The sequence below is a fragment of the Onychomys torridus genome, chromosome 6, assembly GCF_903995425.1.
Source record: "Onychomys torridus chromosome 6, mOncTor1.1, whole genome shotgun sequence".
Taxonomy (NCBI): domain Eukaryota; kingdom Metazoa; phylum Chordata; class Mammalia; order Rodentia; family Cricetidae; genus Onychomys; species Onychomys torridus.
Genome location: NC_050448.1, coordinates 52,748,492 through 52,771,847, shown reverse-complemented (window position 1 = coordinate 52,771,847; position 23,356 = coordinate 52,748,492). Strand labels below are relative to the sequence as shown.

General features: G+C 37.4%; 1 protein-coding gene across 1 annotated transcript; it reads left to right on the top strand.

Annotated features, from left to right (window-relative positions):
• Positions 1–674: 674 nt before the first annotated feature.
• Positions 675–23,356, top strand: Serpini2 (serpin family I member 2). The gene is made up of 8 exons (XM_036189444.1): positions 675–921; positions 6,816–7,046; positions 8,267–8,461; positions 8,540–8,732; positions 12,212–12,309; positions 16,353–16,439; positions 19,885–19,974; positions 23,280–23,356. The coding sequence occupies exons 1-8, from the start codon at positions 675–677 to the stop codon at positions 23,354–23,356; spliced, it is 1,218 nt and encodes a 405-aa protein (XP_036045337.1).

Below are 23,356 nucleotides of genomic sequence, written 5' to 3'. Positions count from 1 at the left end.
GCTATCCCTAATTGTTAATTGTTTAGTCAGAATGTTTGAAGACTTCATTCTTTGTTTTTATTTTATCATTTATATTTGACTGTCATTTTGTTTATTTCAATCTTTCTTCATTTCTTTTTCTTTCCTTTTGGAAAACTGTGAAGTGGGAGTTGGGGCATTTTACTCTTAGAAGCAAGAATCATTGAGTATGAGAAAAGCTGTTGTTGGGGGAGGCAGACTGCTCTGTTGACCTAGAATGCAGTGACTTCCCAGTTCTGTTGCTCTTGATCGAAAATCCTTTTGAAGTAACCTGAACACAAGTTTCCCTTGAGTCAGTTTCAAATGTTCCATTAAAGTCACAGGAAAATAGAGAAGAAGAATCATAAAGCTAGTTAGAACTGATAATTCTCTAAGAGTAGTGTTTTACCATTGGTTTTAGGGAACTCAAAGTATATATTATGCTAGCTTTTTAAGGAACTTATTACAACCAGTAGTATGAGGGCTTCTATTGTATGATGCTTATACAGCAAACCGCCATGATATAGAGGCTATCTGTGGTAGTAGTACCCATAGAATTCTGAATGTGTATGCATTTGTTCAGGATAGTCTAATAAATGGTAACTCTTCTATTAAACTCACTATGATAAAGTCTGTTTTGAAAACAATACATTTTAAATTAATACACAGAAGTCAAGATGGAAAAGATCATATTGTGGAGTTTTCTGCTGTTTTTTTCTGGAAGTCAAGCTTCAAGAACTGTGGCTCAAAGAAATGCTGAGTTTGCAGTGGATCTTTATAAAGCTATTTGTTTCTCTCACAAGAACAACATTGTATTTTCCCCCCTTGGAACAACTGTGCTTCTTGGAATGGTCCAACTAGGTGCAAAGGGCAAAGCACAACAGCAGATTCTGCAAACATTAAGGATGCAGGAATCCTCAACAGGTGAGCATCTTATGTGTAACTGTCTATAGATAAGGTCAGCTTTAGTTTAATGATATTAGAGAGAAGCTCAGGTCATTGAACTTCAACAGGCAGAAAGCTGAGGCAGTACCAAATTATGACCAAAGGATAATTATAAGTGTATGTATTTTATTCACTTCTTATTGTTTCCCTTTAAAATATGTAGCAAAAAACTTCCTTAAGGAATTAATGCTTATACAGAAATAAAATTCTCTGTATGTCTGTATTTTTCTCTGAACTGTTTGTGTATTTCTACTTACTGATTTTAGTGACATAGAATGGATTCAAAGTAACATTGCATTTCATCTAGTCTTGTGGAAAGGGCGTCATTTGCTCAACCCTTCTTTAATAGTGGTTTCTCTCACTTCTCTCTGAAAAGGAATGCACTACTTCACCAAGAGACCAGGAAATGTCAATTTCTTTATGAACTTGCTTAGCAGTTTTATAAAATGGTGGAAGGAAGCTCTTAAGTACTCCGTCAAAAGTTTCTTAATGTGGGTGCTTATTTTGGAGTCCCATGTGGGCATCTGACATCAAATTTGAAGCATCTCCCTGGCCATTTGGCTTATACTTTCAGTTCATAGTGGTCTCAGTATTAAGCTTTTTATTTCACTATCACATAGCATATCCCGAGCATCAGAAGAGACATCTGGATTTTTATATCACTATCACATAGCATATCCCGAGCATCAGAAGAGACATCTGGATTTTTATATCACTATCACATAGCATATCCCGAGCATCAGAAGAGACATCTGGATTTTTATATCACTATCACATAGCATATCCTGAACATCAGAAGAGACATCTGGATTTTTATATCACTATCACATAGCATATCCCGAGCATCAGAAGAGACATCTGGATTTTTATATCACTATCACATAGCATATCCTGAACATCAGAAGAGACATCTGGATTTTTGATTTGGGAGTTTAGTTACTACAACCATAATTAATTTCAGTATATTTTCCTTAGCACAGATTATCTGTATTTAGGAATTTGTTTTCCTGAAAATATTGGCAGGGCATACATTGCTCCATTTTCTACAAAAGCAATTTTGTACAGAAGTGGTATTGCTAATAAGTTAATTGAGTTTCCCTTTGTGAATAATGTATAATGTAGATACTGTAACCATCTTGATTAGTTTCAGCAAGTCCAAACACACCACTCTCAGAAATATTACATGGTGCCCCTTTGAAAAGTAATATATTGCTTATGAATGCATGATTCTATGATAAGCCATCAAACTAAATTAAATTCCTCTGAAATTAAATTCCAAGATGGATACATCTTGGAGGGAAACATACAAACATGCGTGTCTTCAGAATGGTGGGATGTGAACATAGAAATATTCACAGTAATAATAATGAAGTACCTTCAAACATGGATGTAGTCTATCAGCCACTGCTATGCATGTCCGATGCAAACCAGCATGTGATAAGTATCATCACTCCATAAGATACATACACCTCTGCTGTGCAGATGAGAAAACAAAGCAAGAGGGTTGAGTATTTTGTTTAGCGCTCTTTCCCAAAACAATGCTGTGAGACTCATAAGGGCAATGTTATACTTTCCTTTTAAGAGTTTATGTAGATGGTAAATCAGTGAGCATAATCTGCCAAAATATTTCTACCATACACACTTTAAGTGACAGAGAGGCACATATGGAGGGTCAATGATGAAGGAAAAGAAAGTTAAAAGGCAAAATAATGAAAATAAAGTCTGAAAAATAAAAGCGAGAAAAGAAGAACTAAGAGAAGACACACAGTTAAGAGGTGAGAAAGAGTGAGATAGCAAATGACAAGGAGATGGAGAAACGTCTCCACAGTCTGGAGTGAGAGCAGTAAATGGAATTAAGAGTGGAGCAAAGCCCGAGATAGCCAGCAGCAGGCAGTGTCGGCAGAGGTATGTGGAATTTGGAACAAAGGAAGACAAAACGAATCTTGTCATTTTTTTTTTTTTTTACAATTGTTACATTTTGTTCATCACATATTACCATTTTGATGTATGTATCCATAATATATATTCACATGAGCACATCTGTGTGTGCATGTGCACGTGGCAGACAGAGGTTGATGTCATCTTATTTTTTGAGACAGGACCTGTCACTAACCTTGGAGCTAGACAATTTCACTAGACTGATTGGCCTGAAAGCCACAGGGATCCTCCCATCTTTATCAGTGCTGGGATTACAAGCACACACTGCAACATCAGCTTTTAAATGGATGCCAAGCGTCAAACTCAGGTCTTCATGTTTATGCAGCCAACATTTTTTGAGCCACCTCCTCAGCCTCCATTTTCACTATTTGTTGAATCTTCAGTCTTGATTTTTCTTTCCTGCTACCAATGTGTGGTCCTTGCTGTATTATCACATTAATATCTAGCTTATTCTATAGGGCTCAAAAGATGTATGTAACTGCCAGCATACTTGCAGCACTGAGGTTCCCAAGGTGCAGAGTACTTACATGTTATCTAAGCATCAAAGTTTATGTCCAGAATATAGGTTCTTCACTGTGCTGAACACTTGATAATGCTCTGAAAAAAAATGTTATTGATTAGTCAAAGGATGAATCGGAGATATTTCTCTTTTATCATTGAGTCATGAAAAGAAAACCTGGTTCTGGGGTGCAGCTCAATATTAGATGGCTTGCCCAGTCTGCATAAGGTACCAGGTTTAATGCCCAGAACAACAAACAAAGGAAAGAATACTTAGCAAGGATTTCAACTCTAGTTCTACAATAAAAATTCTTTGTGGTTTTGCCCAATCATGTTACCTCTCAACTTTCCTTACATCTATGAATATTAGATTCCTTACTATTAAAAACAGGGTTTGGATTAGGGGATTTGTGTGGATCGTTTGTCTGAAATAATCCATAATTTCAGTCTATCAGTCTATTTGTGTTTGTGAGTGCACATGAATAGACATGAAGATTTGGAGACCAGTGCTGTTCTTCACAGACAGCCCAAGGTTTGTTTTTTTTTTTATTGTTTTTATTTTAAATTCTCTAAACTCTCTTCTCTCTCTCTCTCTCTCTCTCTCTCTCTCTCTCTCTCTCTCTTTCTCTCTCTGTGTATGTTTGCATGTGGGTAGGTGTACTTGAATGCAGGTGCCTATGGAGGACAGAGGTGTAGGACTCCATATTGCTGGAGTAATAGATGGTGGTGAACCACCTGACATGGGTGCTGAGAACTTAACTCCAGTTCTCTGCAAGAGTAGTATGTGCTCTGAGCCAGTGAACTATCTCTTCAGCATCCCATACCTGTCACATACACCCTTTTTTGTGATGGTCTCAGACTGACCTGGAATTTGCCACTAAGATGTCTGGACAGTGAAACCCAAGGATCCATCTGTCTTTGCCTCCAGAGTGCTGAGATAATAATCATGTGTCATCACACCCAGTATTTTTCTTTTCTTTTTCTTTTTTATGTTTGAATTTAGGGTCAAACTCAGGACCTTAGAATTTAGTGGAAGGATGCCACTGACTGAGCTACCTCCCCAGGCCCTAGGTCTACTCATGTTTGCGTGTTTGGATCACATGCGCTCATAATTCACCTTTGGACTCTTGACATAAGAAAAAGAGAACCAGTGCTAGAATTTTAAAACATTGTCTAGAGGGCTGGTATATCAAACCAATTATCCCTATTATCTGCTCTCTTTGGTTCTATTTTAGGAAATTAAACAAGTTTTTTTTTTCCCTCATTGCTGATTAGGAGCCATGCATATGTATCCTTTTTGATTTGTGTAAATGAGGTCATTAACCTGTAAATATAATCAAGTTTATAAGCCCAATATTTTTATAGTCTCCCCTAAACGTGTGGTACTTGGAAATAGTTTTCCATTGATCTAGGAGCCCAGCGATTTATTAAAGGTCAGCTCTTTGTCACAGGTTTTTAGACCTTAAGTATATGACATGATTCTATTTGCTCTGACAAATGAGGTACAGCTATTTTTTTCTCTTCATCTCTGTTTTCCCTACCATTCCTTTAAAGGTGTCCATAAATTATAAATGCTTGAAAATTACTTTATAATCATCCACTTCATCTCTGTCATTAATTCTTTTTAATACGTTTTTGTATTTTTACTGAGGGAGTCATCTCTGCAGCTGCCCAGCTGATAAAATATGCCACTTAAAGCTTTATATAGCAATGAATACCAGCATCCAGAATCTTTGCATAACCAAACAAAAGAGTATAACTTTCTCCATCTCCTTGTATAAAGAAGTCCAGGGTTTTCAGGACTCATAGAAGTCCTCAAGTCTAATAATATGAGATGTCTTTTCATATTTAAAATCTTGTATGTATTTGTCTCTGTCTGCAGAGAACCTGAAGTTTCAAATATAATGCAATGTATCCTGCCTGGCTTCCTGTACAGACGGGCAGATTGTGCCTCTTTAAGAACTGCCGACCAAGGAGGTGTCAGGGACCAAAGCATCTCTTCCAGTTAGGAGGGCAAGATGCAAAGCATGTGGAGGCAGCTCCCCAGTGTGAGCTGCATTATTCACACAAAGATTATGACTACTAGTTTCGTAATTAAACAGTGTGTGGTCTCATATTTTATCTCCTTTAGATACTTTCAAAGAAGTTTTCTGTAATACTTGTTTTATGGTGTGTGTGTGTGTGTGTGTGTGTGTGTGTGTGTGTGTGTGTGTGTGCGCATGTACATTCCTCTCTGTGTGTGCTTTTGGAGATTAGATGTCTATGTCAAGTGATTTACTTTATTAATCTCTACCTTATTGTTTAAGACAGGTTCTCTCACTAAACCTAGAGTTCACCAACTTGCCTATACTGGATGGACAGCAAGCCTCAGGCACTCCTCTGCCTCTGCCTACCCACTGTGGGTATTACAGGCATGGAATGACCTCCCCAGCTTTTATGTTGTGATTGAATTCAAGTCCTTTTTCTTGCACAGCAGGAACTTTACTGACTTAGCCATCTCCCCAGCTCCTCAATAATTCTACTCAATGAGTATGTTTTAATGACGAGCTATTATTAAATGGAGATTAATAAAATATTATCAACTTTCAAGTTACACAAGTGGCATTTCAGTTTTTACTGAAACTGTAATGAAAGCCCAGCAATAACATGTTATATGAAACAGTTTTTGGCTTTATGGCTGAGTTCTAGGATTAAGTCAGAAGTACATAGAAATGTTTGTAGCATTAGGAGATGCCTAAGAATTGATGGAAGGAATCATCAGAGTAGACAAGATTCAGAGCCATGTGTAGCATTATAGTCAGAACCACTCAACAGTAAATAATCAGCTAGTGGCAATTATTTTAGTTGATTTTTACCCAGTAGCTATTGTTTGGATGGCTACTTTATTTCTGCAGACAGCTGAAATACATAGATTCCTGAATCTGAACAAATGGGCACTTCTGATTTTTATACAAGCCTAGTGATGATTATAGGGCTTATCTTGTAAACCTTGAAAACTGGACAGGTGCAGTTCTTCAACAAACAGCAATTTCTGAAAGCTGAAATAAAAGTAACATTGAAAAACTGTCCATCAGTGTCATAACTCCACTAATACTTAACAGTTCTCTCTCAAAGGAAGGGTCTTAAATGGAAATTTCCTGCTATAGAATGATCTAAATGTGATTAGAAAGTTGGGCTTTCCTTCAGCCTGCATAAATTCATAGCTCTGTTCCTGAAAAAATTAAATTTACATGACCATTCTTTGTCCAGTATCATTGTTGATTTTTCTGCAAACTCCATATTATATAGGAGGTAAATGTTCCAAATCTTTGTACTGATTTCCCATAGTTAGGTCTCAGCATGGAAAACGTGACATGATTGGGAGCACGTGGCCAAATTAAGAAGTTACTGTTTTCATGTTGTTTAGTGTGTGAGTAGACCTTATAATTATTTTGTAGGAGGGGAATTTTCTGTGCTGAAGTCACTCTTTTCAGCCATCTCAAAGAAGAAACAGGAATTTACATTTAATCTTGCCAGTGCCCTCTACCTTCAAGAAGGATTCATTGTGAAGGACGCCTATCTCCATGGCAACAAGGAGTTTTTTCAGAGTGCTACCAAACTGGTGGATTTTCTGGATGCAAAGGCTTGTGCAGAGACAATAAGCACCTGGGTCGAAAGCACAACAGATGGTAAAGTTTCCCATTTTCATAAAATGGCTATTTCCTGTTGGATTCATGGCTCTTAAGATCCCAAAGTAAAGAATGGCTCGATATTCCCATTCTACTGAGTCACATGGATCAGAGCTTCCACTTCATCTTACTGTTATTTAAATGAACACTATCATATAACCCAGAGAAACTCAGAACTGCTTTAAAAAATATATTGATTCATGCACTAATTTCAGACAGTCCCCTATTATTCGTGGGAGAATTTTAGCAGTAATTTTTGTTCAAGTATTGATTTTTTTTCAGGTGTGGAAACAAGAGTCCTATCTTTGTTCAGGAATATATTAGATATGTCAATTCCAAATGTCACTTTTCCAAGTGTACTGTAAATATTTTAGTTGATTTTGTTAATGTTTAAAAATAATGCTAACAATCTTATCATAGATATGCTAATATAACCTTTAGAACCAATGCAGCAAAAATTACAAAGTCATTAAATAGTGGTTAAGGTCAAGATAGATTTGAGTTCAAAGTTTAGAACATTGTGCACTTAGGTTCTTTTTAAACTTAGGACATTACTACAATATTACAGTTATTAGAAACTTGAATAACAATGTATGTGATATAATAAACATAAACCAAACCCTTAATAGTATTTTTTATTTGACTATGATTATGCTGAAGAAATTTATGATTGTGTGAGTTTCCACTTGAATCCTTATGGGCAGATTCAAACTCAGAGGTATCCATTGAGATTGTGGCTCAGTGGTGAGAATCAGAATATATAGGGATGTGAAATAAGGAAATAATTATTGCAGCTGTGAGAGTAATAAGCTTGGGTGGACCACTGATCTACTGAATCTAGTTGTCCTGATGGTAAACTTAGCCCTTTGGTCTGAATAAAACTGGTAAACATGCAGGAAGACATATTTCAATTCTCTTCTTCTTGTCTGAGGAACAACTTATGGACATCATCTTGTCAGAGAGTTCATTACTACTAGGTCTGTCCACTTTTTCCTAGGACACTCTGATTTTCTGTTTCCTGGTGTTTCTGTTTGCAGCTATTTCTTAGGGAAGTACTTAGAAGCATTTCCTTTGGCTTCTACAGTTGCTCACACTAAATGATACAATACCCTGTCAAAAATAGCTCTGTGCAAGACATTTTTGCTTTAGTCTGTTTTAGCCAATTCCCTTGAATCACTACTTGAGTTTTCTCCCCATTATGTTCTCTATCCTATTTATAGGAAAAATTAAAAATATGTTTTCTGAGGAAGAGTTTGGCCCCCTGACACGTCTGGTCCTGGTAAATGCCATTTATTTCAAGGGGGACTGGAAACAGAAATTCAGAAAAGAAGACACAGAGATGTCAGATTTTAGCAAGAAAGATGGTTCAACCGTCAAGGTTCCAATGATGAAGGCTCTGTTGAGAACAAGATATGGTAATATAAGAAACTACATATATTAAGCTGTGAATTTGATAACTGACAAATATGTTTAATGAGTTTTATTTGTTTCAGGTTATTTTTCTGAGTCATTCATGACGTGCCAGGTTTTGGAATTGCCTTACAAGGCTGATGAGTTTAGTATGCTCATCATCCTTCCCACAGAAGATGTGAGCATAGAAGAAGTAGAAAAACGAGTTACTGCTCATCACATCCGGAGATGGTTCTCTGAGCTGCATGAGGAGGAAGTGGAAGTCAGCCTCCCTCGGTGGGTCCTCACACTTGTGAAGCAAGCGTGTTATTCCACAAGTTATTTCCCAGTCTCTGAATTTATGTTTTAGTACTAATACTGTGTTTCCATGGATCTGTTTTTGTTACTTTCATCCTTAAATAATCCCAGGTTCACTAAAGTCTATTATGTATACAACTGGATTTCAGATAATAGGATAGAGACCCACAGGGAGATGTCAAGAGGTTTTAATTCCCTCCTCTCCCATTTATTGAGAACCCTCAGTGTACAGGAGAGGGGATTAATGAGACAAATTCGGAGTAGTGACTAGAAACCAGGAGCAGGTCTATCTTAGCACAGGAGTTCAGATTTTCCTTCATTTTTCTGCAGGTTTTTTGTTTTTGTTTTTTAGTCTGTATGAGAACTTTTTAACCCAATACTTACACATGGGAGCAAATTCCATGTGTAAGGGAAACAGACAATGTCTCATATGCTAAATATTCTATTTCATGATAATTTAACTTACTATTTATCAAACCAGCATTTTTGTTGCCCATTCCTTTACTTTTAGCAGCTATTCCTTTTATAATTTCAGTTTAGGGTCAAGGAAGATGGGAGCTGAAACACAACTATGATGAACAATGACCCCCAGTGTATATATTGATCAAGATCATGGTTTGGAATTACAGTGTAATTACATTTTGAGTAGAAGACAGAAAGAGTCAGCACGTTAGCCTTGACCCAACTGGACCTGAGTTTAAATCATATCTCTTGTATCTATCTTGACCATGAGCTTAGAAATCAAATTTCTCATGATTGCTTTCTTATAGTTGTAAGTTTTCCTGTGTTCTGGCCAGCCAGTGTTAAAATGAAACTTTAGACTCACAAATATAGCATAGATAGAATATTTTCTTTAATTTTGCCAAACACAAATAGACTAGATATTATAAGTGTAATTCTTGCTCAATAACTGTTCTGTTATATGTAATTTTACTATGTTAAAGTTAAAACCTTCCTTTTTGATTAGACAGAAAAGGGAAAATGCTATGGGATATCTTTCTGTATGCTGTGAATATGTGTTGCTCAGCTTGGTTGATAAATAAAACAGTGATTGGCCAGTAGCCAGACAGGGTGTACAGGTGGGGTAAGCAGACAAGAATTTAGGGAAGAGGAAGGCTAAATCAGGAGTCACCAGCCAGACACAGAGGAAGCAAGAAGACAAGGCAGAACTGAGAAAAGGTACCATGCTATGTGGTTAAACATAGATAAGAATGATAGGTTAAATTAATTATAAGAGCTAGTCAATAATAAGCCTGAGCTAATGGCCAAGCAGTTATAATTAATATAAGCTTCTGAGTGATTATTTTAAAAAGGAACATGGTACTGCAGAGCTGGGTAGGACCAGAGAAACCTGACTACACTTTCTTCTACAACAATGCTGACTTCCTAGGGTTTTTGTAGACATTAAAAACTGTGATCTATATTAAGTGCCTAACCATGGAAGTTCTGCTTCATTCCCCCTATTCTTGGCTGCAATAATTATGGATAATTAGATATCGGCCTCAGATTATGCTTTTATCAAATGAGTGAATGCATTTCTATTTCTGTAGGACTCACTGGACTATGGTATGAGCAGGACTATTATTTAAATGACTTTCTAGTGATAATTACACATTATTAGACATTGTAATAAGTCTTTAGTATTCTTGTCATTATCCTGAAATTGTTGGGCTATTATTCTAAAAATAGTAGGTATATTAGAACATATAGTTTCCACCTTTATTGCTATTCAGTTTCAAGAGTATGATAAAAAATACTTTTAAAACAATCATATTTAATTTTTCCAATAGGAAATTACTAAGAATTTGAAAATAGCATCATAAAATTGCAATTTTCATTAGCAATAGATTTTTAGTTTGCACATTCCTCACAATCCCTGTTACCTAGGGCTTAGAATGTCTAGCATATTCCAAAATACATTCTATTTTGTTACGAAATAATTTTAGCTCACTCCCACAGGTTATTCATCATTTGAAGAATTACAGTGAAGAAATCTAATCAATACTCATCAATTAATATTATGGTTGAATTAGACTTATTTTCCATCAAATTTCTAGCCCTCAACTTCAGCTTATGTATCAGATCCAAGGTCCTCAATCAGCTGTGTACATATTTTGAGGCAAATGCCTGCCAGGGTACAGACATAGATCTTGAGGTAAGAGTTGCCAGGGAACGTCACTGATAAGTAAACATGCATTTTCCCAGGAAGTCACGTTTTCTCCTTTTTTAAAAAGTTTATGATCTCTTTTAAAAATGAAAAAAAAAATCTCCAAGAATCTATGAAATAATACTTAAACAATACTACGAGATTCAGTGCCTGTAGTTGTCTTGGAAGCATGCAAGATCTACCCCAAAGAGAATCTCTGAGGTTCTCTGATTAGTACCTTTTCATGAATGAAGGACTCAAGTAAGCTGGATGCTATACTCTTAATTTATGATTGGATATCAAAAAGCACTGTTCAGCTTTAATCAGACAAATTTCTAAATGGTCTTATTCATAAAAAAAAAGCCTGGAGCCAGATATGGGGGTGAATGCTGGAAGATCACCAAAACAGTACAATCCACAACTAACCTCACCTTACCAACTCCTCAGCCTCCAGAGTGAGACTTCCTGTTTACTCAAGCCTTATATACCTCTCTGTGCCCTGCCATCTTCCTTCCTTTGAGTGCTGTTTCCTAAATACCTGGTAGCAAAGGCATGAGATCCCAAGTGCTGGGATTAATGGCATGTGCCACCATGCCTGACCTCTTTGTCTAATTTGATGGCTGGCTCTGTTCTCTGATCCCCAGATAAGTAGTATTGGGCTAACCAAATAAAATATCGCCACAAGCTCTCTCCTCTGATCTCACTTCTCTCCCCGGACCTGATACATCTTATCCATTTTACCCAGTCCCATTCCATATTTATCCACATGAAGTTTCCACTTAGACATTAGGATGAATACAGTCACAGAAAACGTGAGAATAAAGAGGAAGGATGGTGAGACATAAATGCCTCTCTGAACATCAGTAGCCAACAACTTCCTCTAGGAGAGTTGACTGCTGACTCCTGCTCCTAGTGTTGTGAGCATGTGCCAAGGCACATCTTTGTCAGAAAATCTTGAATACAGAAAATTGCTAGAAGGAAGCTTCACACTTCTATCAAGGATGTTAAACAAAGAAACAACAACAAAAAAACCTGTTTTTCTTTTCTGGGCGGGGGGGTAATTGCCACTTTAGAAATCATTCTATTCATTGTTCCTACCAACAATATACCCAGGAAGCAAGCTATTACCAATGTGGAACCAATTAATGGAACTATATAAAAAAGTTGTGAGACATAAGAAAATGAAATTTGGTTGGTGAAAGCCAAAGATTCACAATATAATCTTTGCCAACCCACTCACATCTTAAAAAAAAAAATTCCTAGAAAATGTGCACAGTGTTTTAAGTCATTTTTATTCATCTTTTTAAAACAGATTTAAAACGGAGCAAAAATTAGACTTCAAGGAAGCATTATATTCCTTAAATGTAACTGAGATATTCAGTGGTGGCTGTGACCTTACTGGGATAACAGGTAAAGTGTTGATGAGTAATTTTTATATTGTCTTGTTGATTTGTTTTCCTGGAATTATATTAGCAGCTGATCTTAAAATGAGAGAGTATCAGTCCTAGCAAGCATATACATAGTGTATAAATGTCATAAGTTAGATGAGCCTCCTGTTAATATGCACTGTATCTCCCAGGTATGAAGTTTTCCTTGCTGTGGGATAATGATTTTATACACTGGTTTAATAACATGCTGATTGGTCAGTAGCCAAGCAGAAACTATAGGTGGGATAAACAGACAAGGAGAATTCTGGGAAGGGGAAGGCTGAGTCAGGAAACACCAGCCTCCCATCCAGGGAGCAGCATGTAATGGCACACAGGTAAAGCCATAGAACACATGGTGACATAAAAATTAACATAAATGGGCTGAGTTTAAGTGTAAGAGCTAGTCAGTAGTTAGCCTGACCTAACAGCCAAGCAGGTTTTTTTGTTTTGTTTTATTTTTTTCCCCCGAGACAAAGTTTCTCTGTAGCTTTGGAAGCTGTCCTGGAACTCGCTTTGTAGCCCAGACTGGCCTCAAACTCACAGAAATCATCCTGCCTCTGCCTTCTGAGTGCTGGGATTACAGGCATGTGCCACTACCACCTGGCAAAGCAGTTTTAATATAAGCCTGTGTGCGTTTATTTGGGTCCAAGTGGCTGTGGGACTGGCAGATGAGAGAGATTTGTCCTGACCATGGGCCAGACGGGACACAGGAAAACTCCAACTACATTTCCTCAATGAAATTCAGAAAGCATTTCATAAAGTTAGATAAACATTCTTGCCATACTTATAATAAAACTATGTAAGTAAAAGCATTATGTAAGCTTTTATTCTGCCCTGTTAGTATTCCCTTCCTAATAATGGGAAGTACAACTTGATGTCTGTCATTTAAGCAGGACAAATATAACTCAGATGGACACTTTGGTGGCATTAAAGCATGCAAAGCTTTGGATGATGTCCATGATCAGGAATCAGGAAGCTTACAGTGGACAGAGCTATCTGCAGAGGCCCTTAGCCTGACAACAAAGAGAGATGGGTTGTTCATGCTAAGAACATGGGAATTATGACTTGTTGGTTTCCTTACTTCCACAGCTATGCCAGACATTCTTTTAGTTCTTTGGTCCTTGAAAAAAATGAATAACTGAAAAATAAATAACTGAAGAGATCCATAAACACTACACACGCTTTAAAAAAAAATCAGCAGAATTGTGATGTGATAGGCTTGCCTGTCTGTTTTGTATCACCATATAACAGATAGTAGAAACACTTTTAGGACTTTCATGTAAATATCCAGACTTTGAAGAAGTATTTGTCCATTCTTCACCTCACCGATCAGTTAGGTGCACGGGTGAGATGGATAACATCTCTGAGTGAAGGCAGTAGAATATGTGTGTTGGTGCCAGACAAAGTGGTTATCACCTTCACATATGACATAGCTACTTGTTTCCACAGAGACATTAGATCTGACTTATTACAAATCTCTACAGTACCTGCAGCAACTGTCCACTTTAAGTTAAACACTCTAGTAAGATGCTATTATAGTGTGCCCTGGACCAAAGCCACCTCCACAACCCATAATCACCAAGCACTTTTCAAGCATTTCTTCCCCTTTACCTTCTTCCTGGCCCTAGGAATCTCACTCAGTGTACCTTAAGCATTTAAACAGCAGCAACTCACTGTTCAAACTCCAGCAATTTGTAGCTTCCATAAACCTTTTACAAGATGATTTATGAAAATACTTCCAAAGTGTTTCATAAAATAATTTGTGTAAAAGAATAACTCCAAGCTGAGAATAAATGTCTAACATTTTCTGCCCCCCCCCACCCTGGGGTTAGCTATTTGAATTATTTTAACATTTTGGTCCTGCCTCATTGACTGAACACTAAAGCTGGTAGTTATCACCATAAGCAATTCAATGCTATATTTGCTACTTTTCAGAGCAGTGACCAAATGCCTGCTGTAAACAAAAGAGGATTCTGAATTAGAGGATTTAGCATGGTAGTTTGGTCCTCTAGGCTTGGACCAGACAAATGACTGCAGGAACGTTTGGTAGAGGATCTAATTTATCACATTGAAGACAAGAAGCAGGAGTGGGGATAGGATCCCCTAAAAACACAATGGCCAGCTTCTTTCAGTATCATCTACTTCCTGCCTAGCTGAGGGCCTACCTTCCAACCCAGGAGACTTTTGGAAGGATACTTATCCAGGCCACAACATTTGCCATGCTTTCTTATTTTTGTATAATAAAATTTTGCCAAGATGAAATGTGAATTAGTCTAGTATTAGTGATGTAGAACAATTGATATAAGAAATAGATATTTTATACTCGCACAGTTCAACAATTTGAAATATAATATTATATACATTTGAAACTTTGAGTTTCAAATATGACTTCTTACCATGCTATAAGTTCCAATGCCATGTTCAGTAAAGACTTATGTTTTAGGATTTCCACTTTCTAATCTAAGTGAGATCTAATGTCTTAATAACTTTTGGAAAACAGAAAAACATATCTAGCACCTGGAGAGATGGTTTAGTAGTTAGGACTACTTGCTGCTTCTATAGAATACTTGAGTATAGTTACCATCACCCCAATCAGGCAACTCACAACTGCCTGTAAGTCTAGGTTTAGGGAATCTGACACCCTCTTGTAGCATCTCCACACAAGGACTTGCGCATGCGCGCACACACACACACACACACACACACACACATACACACACACACACATACACAAAGAGAGAGAGAGAGAGAGAGAGAGAGAGAGAGAGAGAGAGAGAAATAAAACAATATTCAAGTTTACTTAAACATCTAGAAAGCAGTATTGTAGAGTTCTTAATTTAACAACTATAGACTTCTTTTCATGAATATTTAAAAAAAATGATAGCAAAGACAAAGATAGCAATGATTCAATAGAACTCATGTTCATTGTTCTAAGTGTGTCTCAGATTCTTTCCTGAGTGGCCAGCTTTACTGCATAGGCTATATTTATAAGACCAAGCACCTCAGCCTAAGTACCTAGGAGCTATTTGGACTAATTCCATTGCTAATCTGGGTGAAAATTTTCACCTCTCCCTTACCTGCCCAGGCTATTAAGTCACTGTGTGCTTTATTTGTGAATCCTATCTTACTTCAGGGAACTACTGGAGAATTTGCTTAGGTAACTCATCCAGATTGGCTGTCTTATATTTTGGAAAATCCACACTGAAACTTTGGATTCCCCCTTTCTCCATGTTACAGGTTTCTGACACTGAGCACACTCATGTCCATTGATTTAAGTGATGTCTATAGTAAACCACCTTTGCGCCAGAGAGTTTTTAGGGAATGCCTCTCTTGACTCTGAAAAAGCTAGATATGTTTGGTCTTGCAAAGCTGACTTGACATGATGTTTCCCTCATGACTTCACTTATTAAGATTTTTCTTGCAGGCCACTGTGACAGAAACATTTCATATCGGTTCCATCCATGGGTGAAGAGGAGAACCCTCAGCACACATGCATAACAGAGCAAATGTTGCAAGACACTGTTTTACATGGAAACATTTATCCAGTTTTTAAAAAGCACATCTCTGAAGTGATTATTTGGACAGATGACACAAACTACTTTAGACTTTTCTGACCTAACCAGTCTTGAAGGAAAATGGATTTTGTTTTAATGTCAGATCAGAACTGAATCTATAATTTAAAAGACAAGTTGGCTTTGAGGTCGATCTTTCATTCTTTCTGTAGATTGTGGCAAAGTGAGAACCCCCCTCTGTCCATTCAAATCTCCCTCATAGTGGGGCATCTGATTCGAGGGTTACACTTTTTTGTCTTCACCTTTTATGTCTGGGCAAACTTGTCCTATCTCTTTATCTTTTCATGAATTTCATAGTTAAACCTAAGCACGCTTATCTCCAGAAAACTGACTACATGGGAGAGTTCATCTGTTCAATCATGGTTTCTGTATATTTGAACATGTAATTATTTGAGGACCTAATAGTAATGGTTTTGATTTTTAACTGTCAAATCATCCTTCATATTTTCATCAGATTCATCTGAAGTCTATGTCTCCAGAGTCATGCAGAAAGTTTTCTTGGAGACAAATGAAGACGGAAGTGAAGCCGCAACATCCACAGGTAAAACAAATGACTTCTTGAGAAACGACGAGGATGGTGGGCAGGGTGGAGGCTTGGGGTTGTTCTGCTGCATTCGGACCTTCCTTTTATCTTCTTCAGTATAGAGAAAGGAAGAAAATGATGCTTGTGTATGCTGTACATACACATCTTTTCTTCTATGCATAACACAAAAGGAAACGATTTGATTAGCAGTTCAGCTTCATCTATTGATATTCTCTTATGTGCAAATTGTAAGCACTACCAATTAGTAGATAGGGCCTGGGGAGAAAATGTCAGGACTCAACTATGAAATCCTCATGGTTAAGAGTTCTGTCTTCTTTAATACCATCCTCAATTATATTAACTTAGTGATCAACTTTCTAATTTGATTCTTGTTATTATCTCAGTAGTAGTGGCTCAAAAACTTAACTGCATATTAGAGTCACCTGGGTAGTTTTAACAAATTCTATGCCCAGATGGTGCTTAAAAGAATTCAATTCAATCTGTATTGCTGTAGATGAGATCCAAGCTCTAAGATTTCCTTAAATTTCCTGATGTGATCCCAATACACAACCTAGGAGAGGAAGCCCTGACTTGGGACTTACAGGCTGCCCTAAGTATTACACATATGTAGATAGACTAGCAGCAAGAGCTTTACTTAGGAACTTATTAAAAGGGCCACAATTCAAGTCTCATTCCAGACTTCCTCAGTCAGATTCTAGCTATCTGAACCCACTAGTTGGTTTGAGAGCACACTGAAGGTTAAGAATAGCCTCTCTTCTACACTTCATTGAATAAATGTTATTTTGAATAGTAACTTCGCTGTATGTAAATAAAGCTTGGAAAAACAATGGATGGAAAGCCTTGAAATCAACTAGAAACAAACAAACAAAGAAAGAATTAGTGGCTCTCTTGTTAGTCCATGTTAATTCACCAATACTACTTGGATTCAACCAATGCTTTAAAATGTGCATCATTTAAAGGGTATTGTTGAAAAACACTCCCAAATTCTTAGTGATTTATTTATTTATTTTCATTTTACATGCCAACCACAGTTCCCCCTCCCATCCCTTCTCTGATCTGCCTCCACCCCCCCAACCACACCTCCAAAATAGTAAAGGCTCCCATGAGGAGTCAGAAAAGCCTAGTACATTCAGTTGAGGGAGAACCAAGACCCTCTCCTCTGTATCAGAGTGAGCAAGGCATCCCACCATAGGGAAAGGGCTTAAAAAAGCCAGCCCATACACCAGGGATAGATCCTGATCCCACTGTCAGGGGCCCCTCAAACAGAGCAAGCTATACAACTGTCTCCCACATGTAAACGACCTAGTTTGGTCCCATGTTGACTCCACTGCTGTGGTCGAGAGTTTGTGAGTTTCCACGAGCTTGGTTCAGTTGTCAATGTAGATTTCCCCATCATGATCTTGACCCCTCCTTGCTTATATAATCCCTCCTCCCTCTCTTACTGGACTCCCAGAGTTCAGCCTGGTGCTTGGCTGTGGATCTGTGCATCTGTTTTCATCAGTTACCAGATGAAGACTCTATGATGACAGTTAGGGTATTCACCAATCTGATTACAGGGGAAAGCCAGTCAGGCTCCGTCTCCACTATTGTTAGTAGTCTTATCTGGGGTCATTCTTGTGGATTCCTGGGAATTTCCCTAATACCAGGTTTCTCCCTAACCCCATAACGGCTCCCTCTATCAAGATATTTCTTTTATTGCTCTCCCCCTCCATCCTTTCCCCAGCTCAACCATCCCATTCCCTCATGTTATTTCATAATGATGCATGATACCATGGATTTTGACATCTAGGTGGGACACACTAGCCTATCATTACCATTCTGCCATCTCTTGCATTGCCCTGTTCATAAAACAGAGGTTGCAGAAGATGGACTCTATCAGTGCCCAGAGAAACCAGAGCTATGTATTCAGATGAGATTAATGGCTCATGAACACAAAATTTCATCTGCTTTTACACAATACTGAATGAGTTCCCATCCATTAATGAACAATCCTCTAATTATAGTAGTGAAAGAGAAGCTCCTGAGATGTAAAGTCACTTGCCTGGGGTCATGCTGTTAAGTGACAGAATTTGAACTGATATCATGTTCTCTGGTTTCTCAAAGTCATTTTGCTGTTGCACAGTGCCTCCCACTGAGACACTAGAATTCTCTAGGAGGAGGATTATACACTCATTAGGAGATGGTAATAGAAATCAGCAGATATCCTGATGAATCATGCCCCAGAATAGCCTCAGAATCTGACTTTGAAGGATGTGCTCCGGGTGTTGTTCACGAACAAGCCAGGGCTAAAAAAGTTTTCACTGAAAAGGAAAACGGGAGTAAAATCGACTTTACTTTTCTGGTTTATCTCAGTAATTCAGATGTGAACTTATATCCACTGGTAATTTGGATGGCATTGTCATGGGTATTCTGTATGGAAGAGTGGCATTCATGTCATTTTTGTAAGATGATATTTCATTGTTTTTTCTTTTTTCTTTTTTTGAGCTGAGGATTGAACCCTGGGCCTTCTGCTTGCTAGGCAAGTGCTCCACCACTGAGCTAAATCCCCAACCCTCCATTGTTTTTTTTCAATTTTGACGAATGCATGTTGATTTTCCCCCCTTGGGCCTGAACAAAATTTTACAGGGACATTGAAAGTAAGATGCAGTTTACATTAGACAAGAAATGCACTTCAGAGACCAGAGCATCAAATGCAAGCTTCCAAGGAACTGCCATTCTCAGATCTCACTCTGGGCTACTCAGTCAGATCTGAGATGAATCTAACCTGAGATGAGTGTAAAAATGTTTCATCTAGGAAAAACTGTCTGACCACTGAAATTTCCCACATTATTGACAAAGACCACGTAAGCTGAAATAATGTGAATTATTATAATAAGTAATTGTAACTCAGCAAACATCTGCTTCTGCTTTTATAATAAAAGTCATATACACATATATAATCTCTCTATATAAATATATATAAATGTGTATATATAAATATATAATATATAAATTTTAAAAGTTCTGAGCTCACAGAATAATTCTACAAATGTAATGTAGGTACTTTTGAACCCAGATGAGATTCTCACAGCTTGAAGTATGGCAATAAAGTGCAAGCATGTCTGGAAAGGAATTAAAAGGTGAAGCATTTTAAGAACAGATCATGTAATGTAAATGGTGGAAAGAAAATTACTATTGAAAATATGACATTTTTCATTGCTTCCACTAAATTGAATCTAGTATTTGGTGTTCTTCCTCATTGAACATTAATGTGAAGTCAGAATGAATTCATGAATGTTCAAATATTTAGTCCCATGCACAGTAATTGAAAAGTAATTACAAATTCCTTTGCCTTTAGGATATATTGTATCAAAATCTGTTTGTCTGTGAAAGCTATTGCAATATACTTTTTATGGATCTCTTGAGTGTGAACATCTAAATGACTGCTGTCTCTGTTTCATAGGCATCAACATCCCTGTGATCATGAGTTTGACTCAAACTCAGTTTCGAGCAAATCATCCATTTCTGTTTATTGTGAAGCACACCCAAACAGGTACATCTTTTTAAAATTTCTTAACAGGTAGTGTTCAAGTAAACTCTCAGTTGTTATACACATATCTGAAATCACGTTTTTTGTTTTTGTTTTTTTCCCCCCATGGGGGTTTGCTCATTGTATTTTGCACTCCAGTTGTGCTATTGTAAGATATGATGAGAGTTTGAGATGGGGAAGCGCTGATACGGCTCTGGCACAGCTGCCTCCTTATGTTAACCTAACATCACTTCCAGCAGTTTTTTGATTAATAGGGATTTAGAAACTCAGAGATAGAAGAGTTAGCTTGCCTCGTACCATACAATTAAAGATTGGTAAATTGACAAATGAGGTTAACTTGCTGTAGTGCCACAATGGGGTGGAAATTGGGAATTGTGGAGTTATGTAAAGAGTGGCTCATAGCCGCTCTGAGAAGGAAGGTGGGGGTCAAACATCATTTCTTACCTCCAGAGGATTCAGTGAGGTATAAAAGAGGGTAAGATGACATAGATGGCGTATTGTTAGAATATGGAAATCCAGCTTGTCCTGATAGATTGTCACTCACCATTTGTTCTTATGAAAATATCTGCCAGAGTGTGAAAACAGTGCAGAAGTCATCTTTAGGGCATCCTTAGGATTCTAACAATATCCTGTGAGAGTCACAAACCACAGAAGAGCAGAGGGTATTTTATTCAGCCTAGAGTACACTAGAAAGCTTTGGAGGAAATGTCAGTTCCTCTGCACACTGTGACTGAGGACATGGTGGCCAATCTCTGCTCACATTCCAGCTCCATTAACAAGTCAGCTCATGTTGCTCAACTGTTTTAAGTTATATTTTCCTATTAAGTTAGAAAAGAAAACAATATTTAAAAAATAACCTAAAAGAATACATAAAGCTTATAACATGTTTCCTAGTACACAGTAGGCTCAACCCTAAAAATGTCTCAATAAACATAAATAGCAATAAGTAAAGGACAGAAAAGTTTCTGTAAACATAAGGAAAGAGGCACAGTTAACCTGAGACTCTGAATTTGTTAGATTAACTAAATGTTGTGTTACTGGCTCTTGGATATTACAGTATAACTTCAGCTGTTAAAGTTACAGGAGATAAAGAACTCAGTTGCTTTTCAAAGATGAAGGAGCAGAACAGTTCAATAGACTTCCAGACACGACCTGAGAAGGATGGTACATGAAATGCACATTTCTGAGGAAGCAGTGAGTCATAATTTTCAAGCTGACAGTACTCCTCAAACAAAATTTATTGAATTTAGAATTATTTACTTGAACTGAAAGAATAAGCAACTTGAATAATACTTATGAATAAATCTTGGAATCTAACCATATGTTTTGGCAATGCTGTGGATTTTAATGTTAGGTGTAGCATGAATCTTACAGATACTTATTAATAAGATCAAATCCGGGACCAGATATTGGGGTGAATGCTGGAAGATCAGAGAGACAGAACAAGCCACAGCTTCCTCACCTCAGCAGTTCCTCAGCAGATCCTGTTTCCTCTGACTGGAAGCTTCTGAGTCCTCATCCAAATGAATCTCAGCTGAACTGTACTGCTCCAAAGCCTAAAAGTTTAACCAGCCAAATGCTTCTAGTTTCTGGTCCTCACACCTTATATACCTTTCTATTTTCTACCATCACTCCCTGGGATTAAAGATTTGCTTTCTGGGATTAAAGGCATGAGTCACCATGCTTGTCTGTATCCTTGAACAGATAGATTTCTGCCTCTGGAATGCTAGGATTGAGGCGTGTGCTACCATTGCCTAACCTATGTTTAATATTGTGGCTGTTCTGTCTCTGACCCCAGATAAATTTATTAGGGTACACAAGATTTTGGGGAGCACAATACTGCTACAATTAGGAGTTATAAATTCCATCTGATGGAGAGCTAGAGTAAACATTATAATTAAATGGAGAGGACACCTATGTAAGAAGGAAAGAAAACTAAAGTGGTATTGACTCTTGTTCCTACCCTGTTCTTGCATTGCTCTTTTGTTAAGGGACATTTCACTAACCCTCAGAACTTCGTAGTGACTGTAAGGACTCAATTCAAAGTACGGTTCGCTATGGTGAAATGAACAGATGGGGAACACCAGGACAAGTCTTGTTTGTGAAATGTTGTACACTGCCATGTTTAAATTTTAAATGATATTCTGTACTTATAAAAATGGCTTAAAGAATTCCTCCCAATTTCTGAGAAGTATTTTATGCCAGAGCATTATGAAGACACAAGTCACTGGTGCTTCCTCCTGTGACTTAGTGCATTATTCATCCTGGGAAAGGTGTATCCTTGTCTAGCAGAAAACTAGGTGTTTATTTTCTTTTTTCTGACATAATTTGAGGAAAAATATAAAGAAAAACATCAGTTTAAGATTATAGCTCCATCCATGTTATTGACACTCTTAATACTGTGTCTATCTCTTCTTGAGATTATAATACAATTATAGTATTTCTTCCCCCCTCTTTCCTCCCTCCAAACCTACTCATTTACCCCTCCTCACTCTTCCTCAAATTCATGTCTGTATCTTAATTGAATGGCAAGGAGTTAACTAAGCATAGGACCTTCCTGCTGTTGTTTCAAATATATCTAACTGCATTAATTAGCTTTAACTAGAGCAAAAATTATTTTACCACTTTTTAAAATTAACCTTCATTATACCTGCAATTAAAAGAGTTTATGGCAGTTGTCCTTGATGCTCTTCCACTTCCCTTTCCCAGGTGAAATGCATGGGGAATAGTTTCGACGCAACATTAATTCTTAGTCTGTCCTCTAGTACTTTTATCCATGTCACTGGCAAACAGAGAATGGCTGGAAACAGGTGTTTGCACTTGTGTTTGATACAATATCATTTTGCTGAGCACTTGAAAGTACTAATGATAGGAAAATATTGTCTTTAGCAGTGAAGTATGCTTTGATTCAGAGCAGAAGGAGATTTGGGAAACTGCACTGTTAACCCGAGGCTGTTATTCTGTGCCTAAAAAGATGGCTGCCAGTTCTTCTGACTTGAAGCTGCACTGTGCTTATCACCCTTTTATTATGCTGTGATTGCCTGGTTGAATTCTATATTTAAAAAACTCTCTCATGGAAAAACAAGACTGATGCGTTCTCCATGACAAACTGTTGTAGGGTTTTATTTACTTTTCAAGCTACCAAAAATGATTAATAATGATCTAAGTGTTTTAGACAAAGGAGGAGAGTCTTGCTGCCAGACTTCACCTGTAGAGAAAAATGAGTAAAGGATTGTTAAGTCATGAAGAAAATAATTATTGCCTTTTTCTCCAGAAAATTCTAAATCATTTTTTTTCTTTTTTTCTAGAATCAATTTTATTTATGGGAAGGGTGACAGATCCTGATATCCAAACAGTGAAGGGGAGAGATTTAGATTCACTGTGA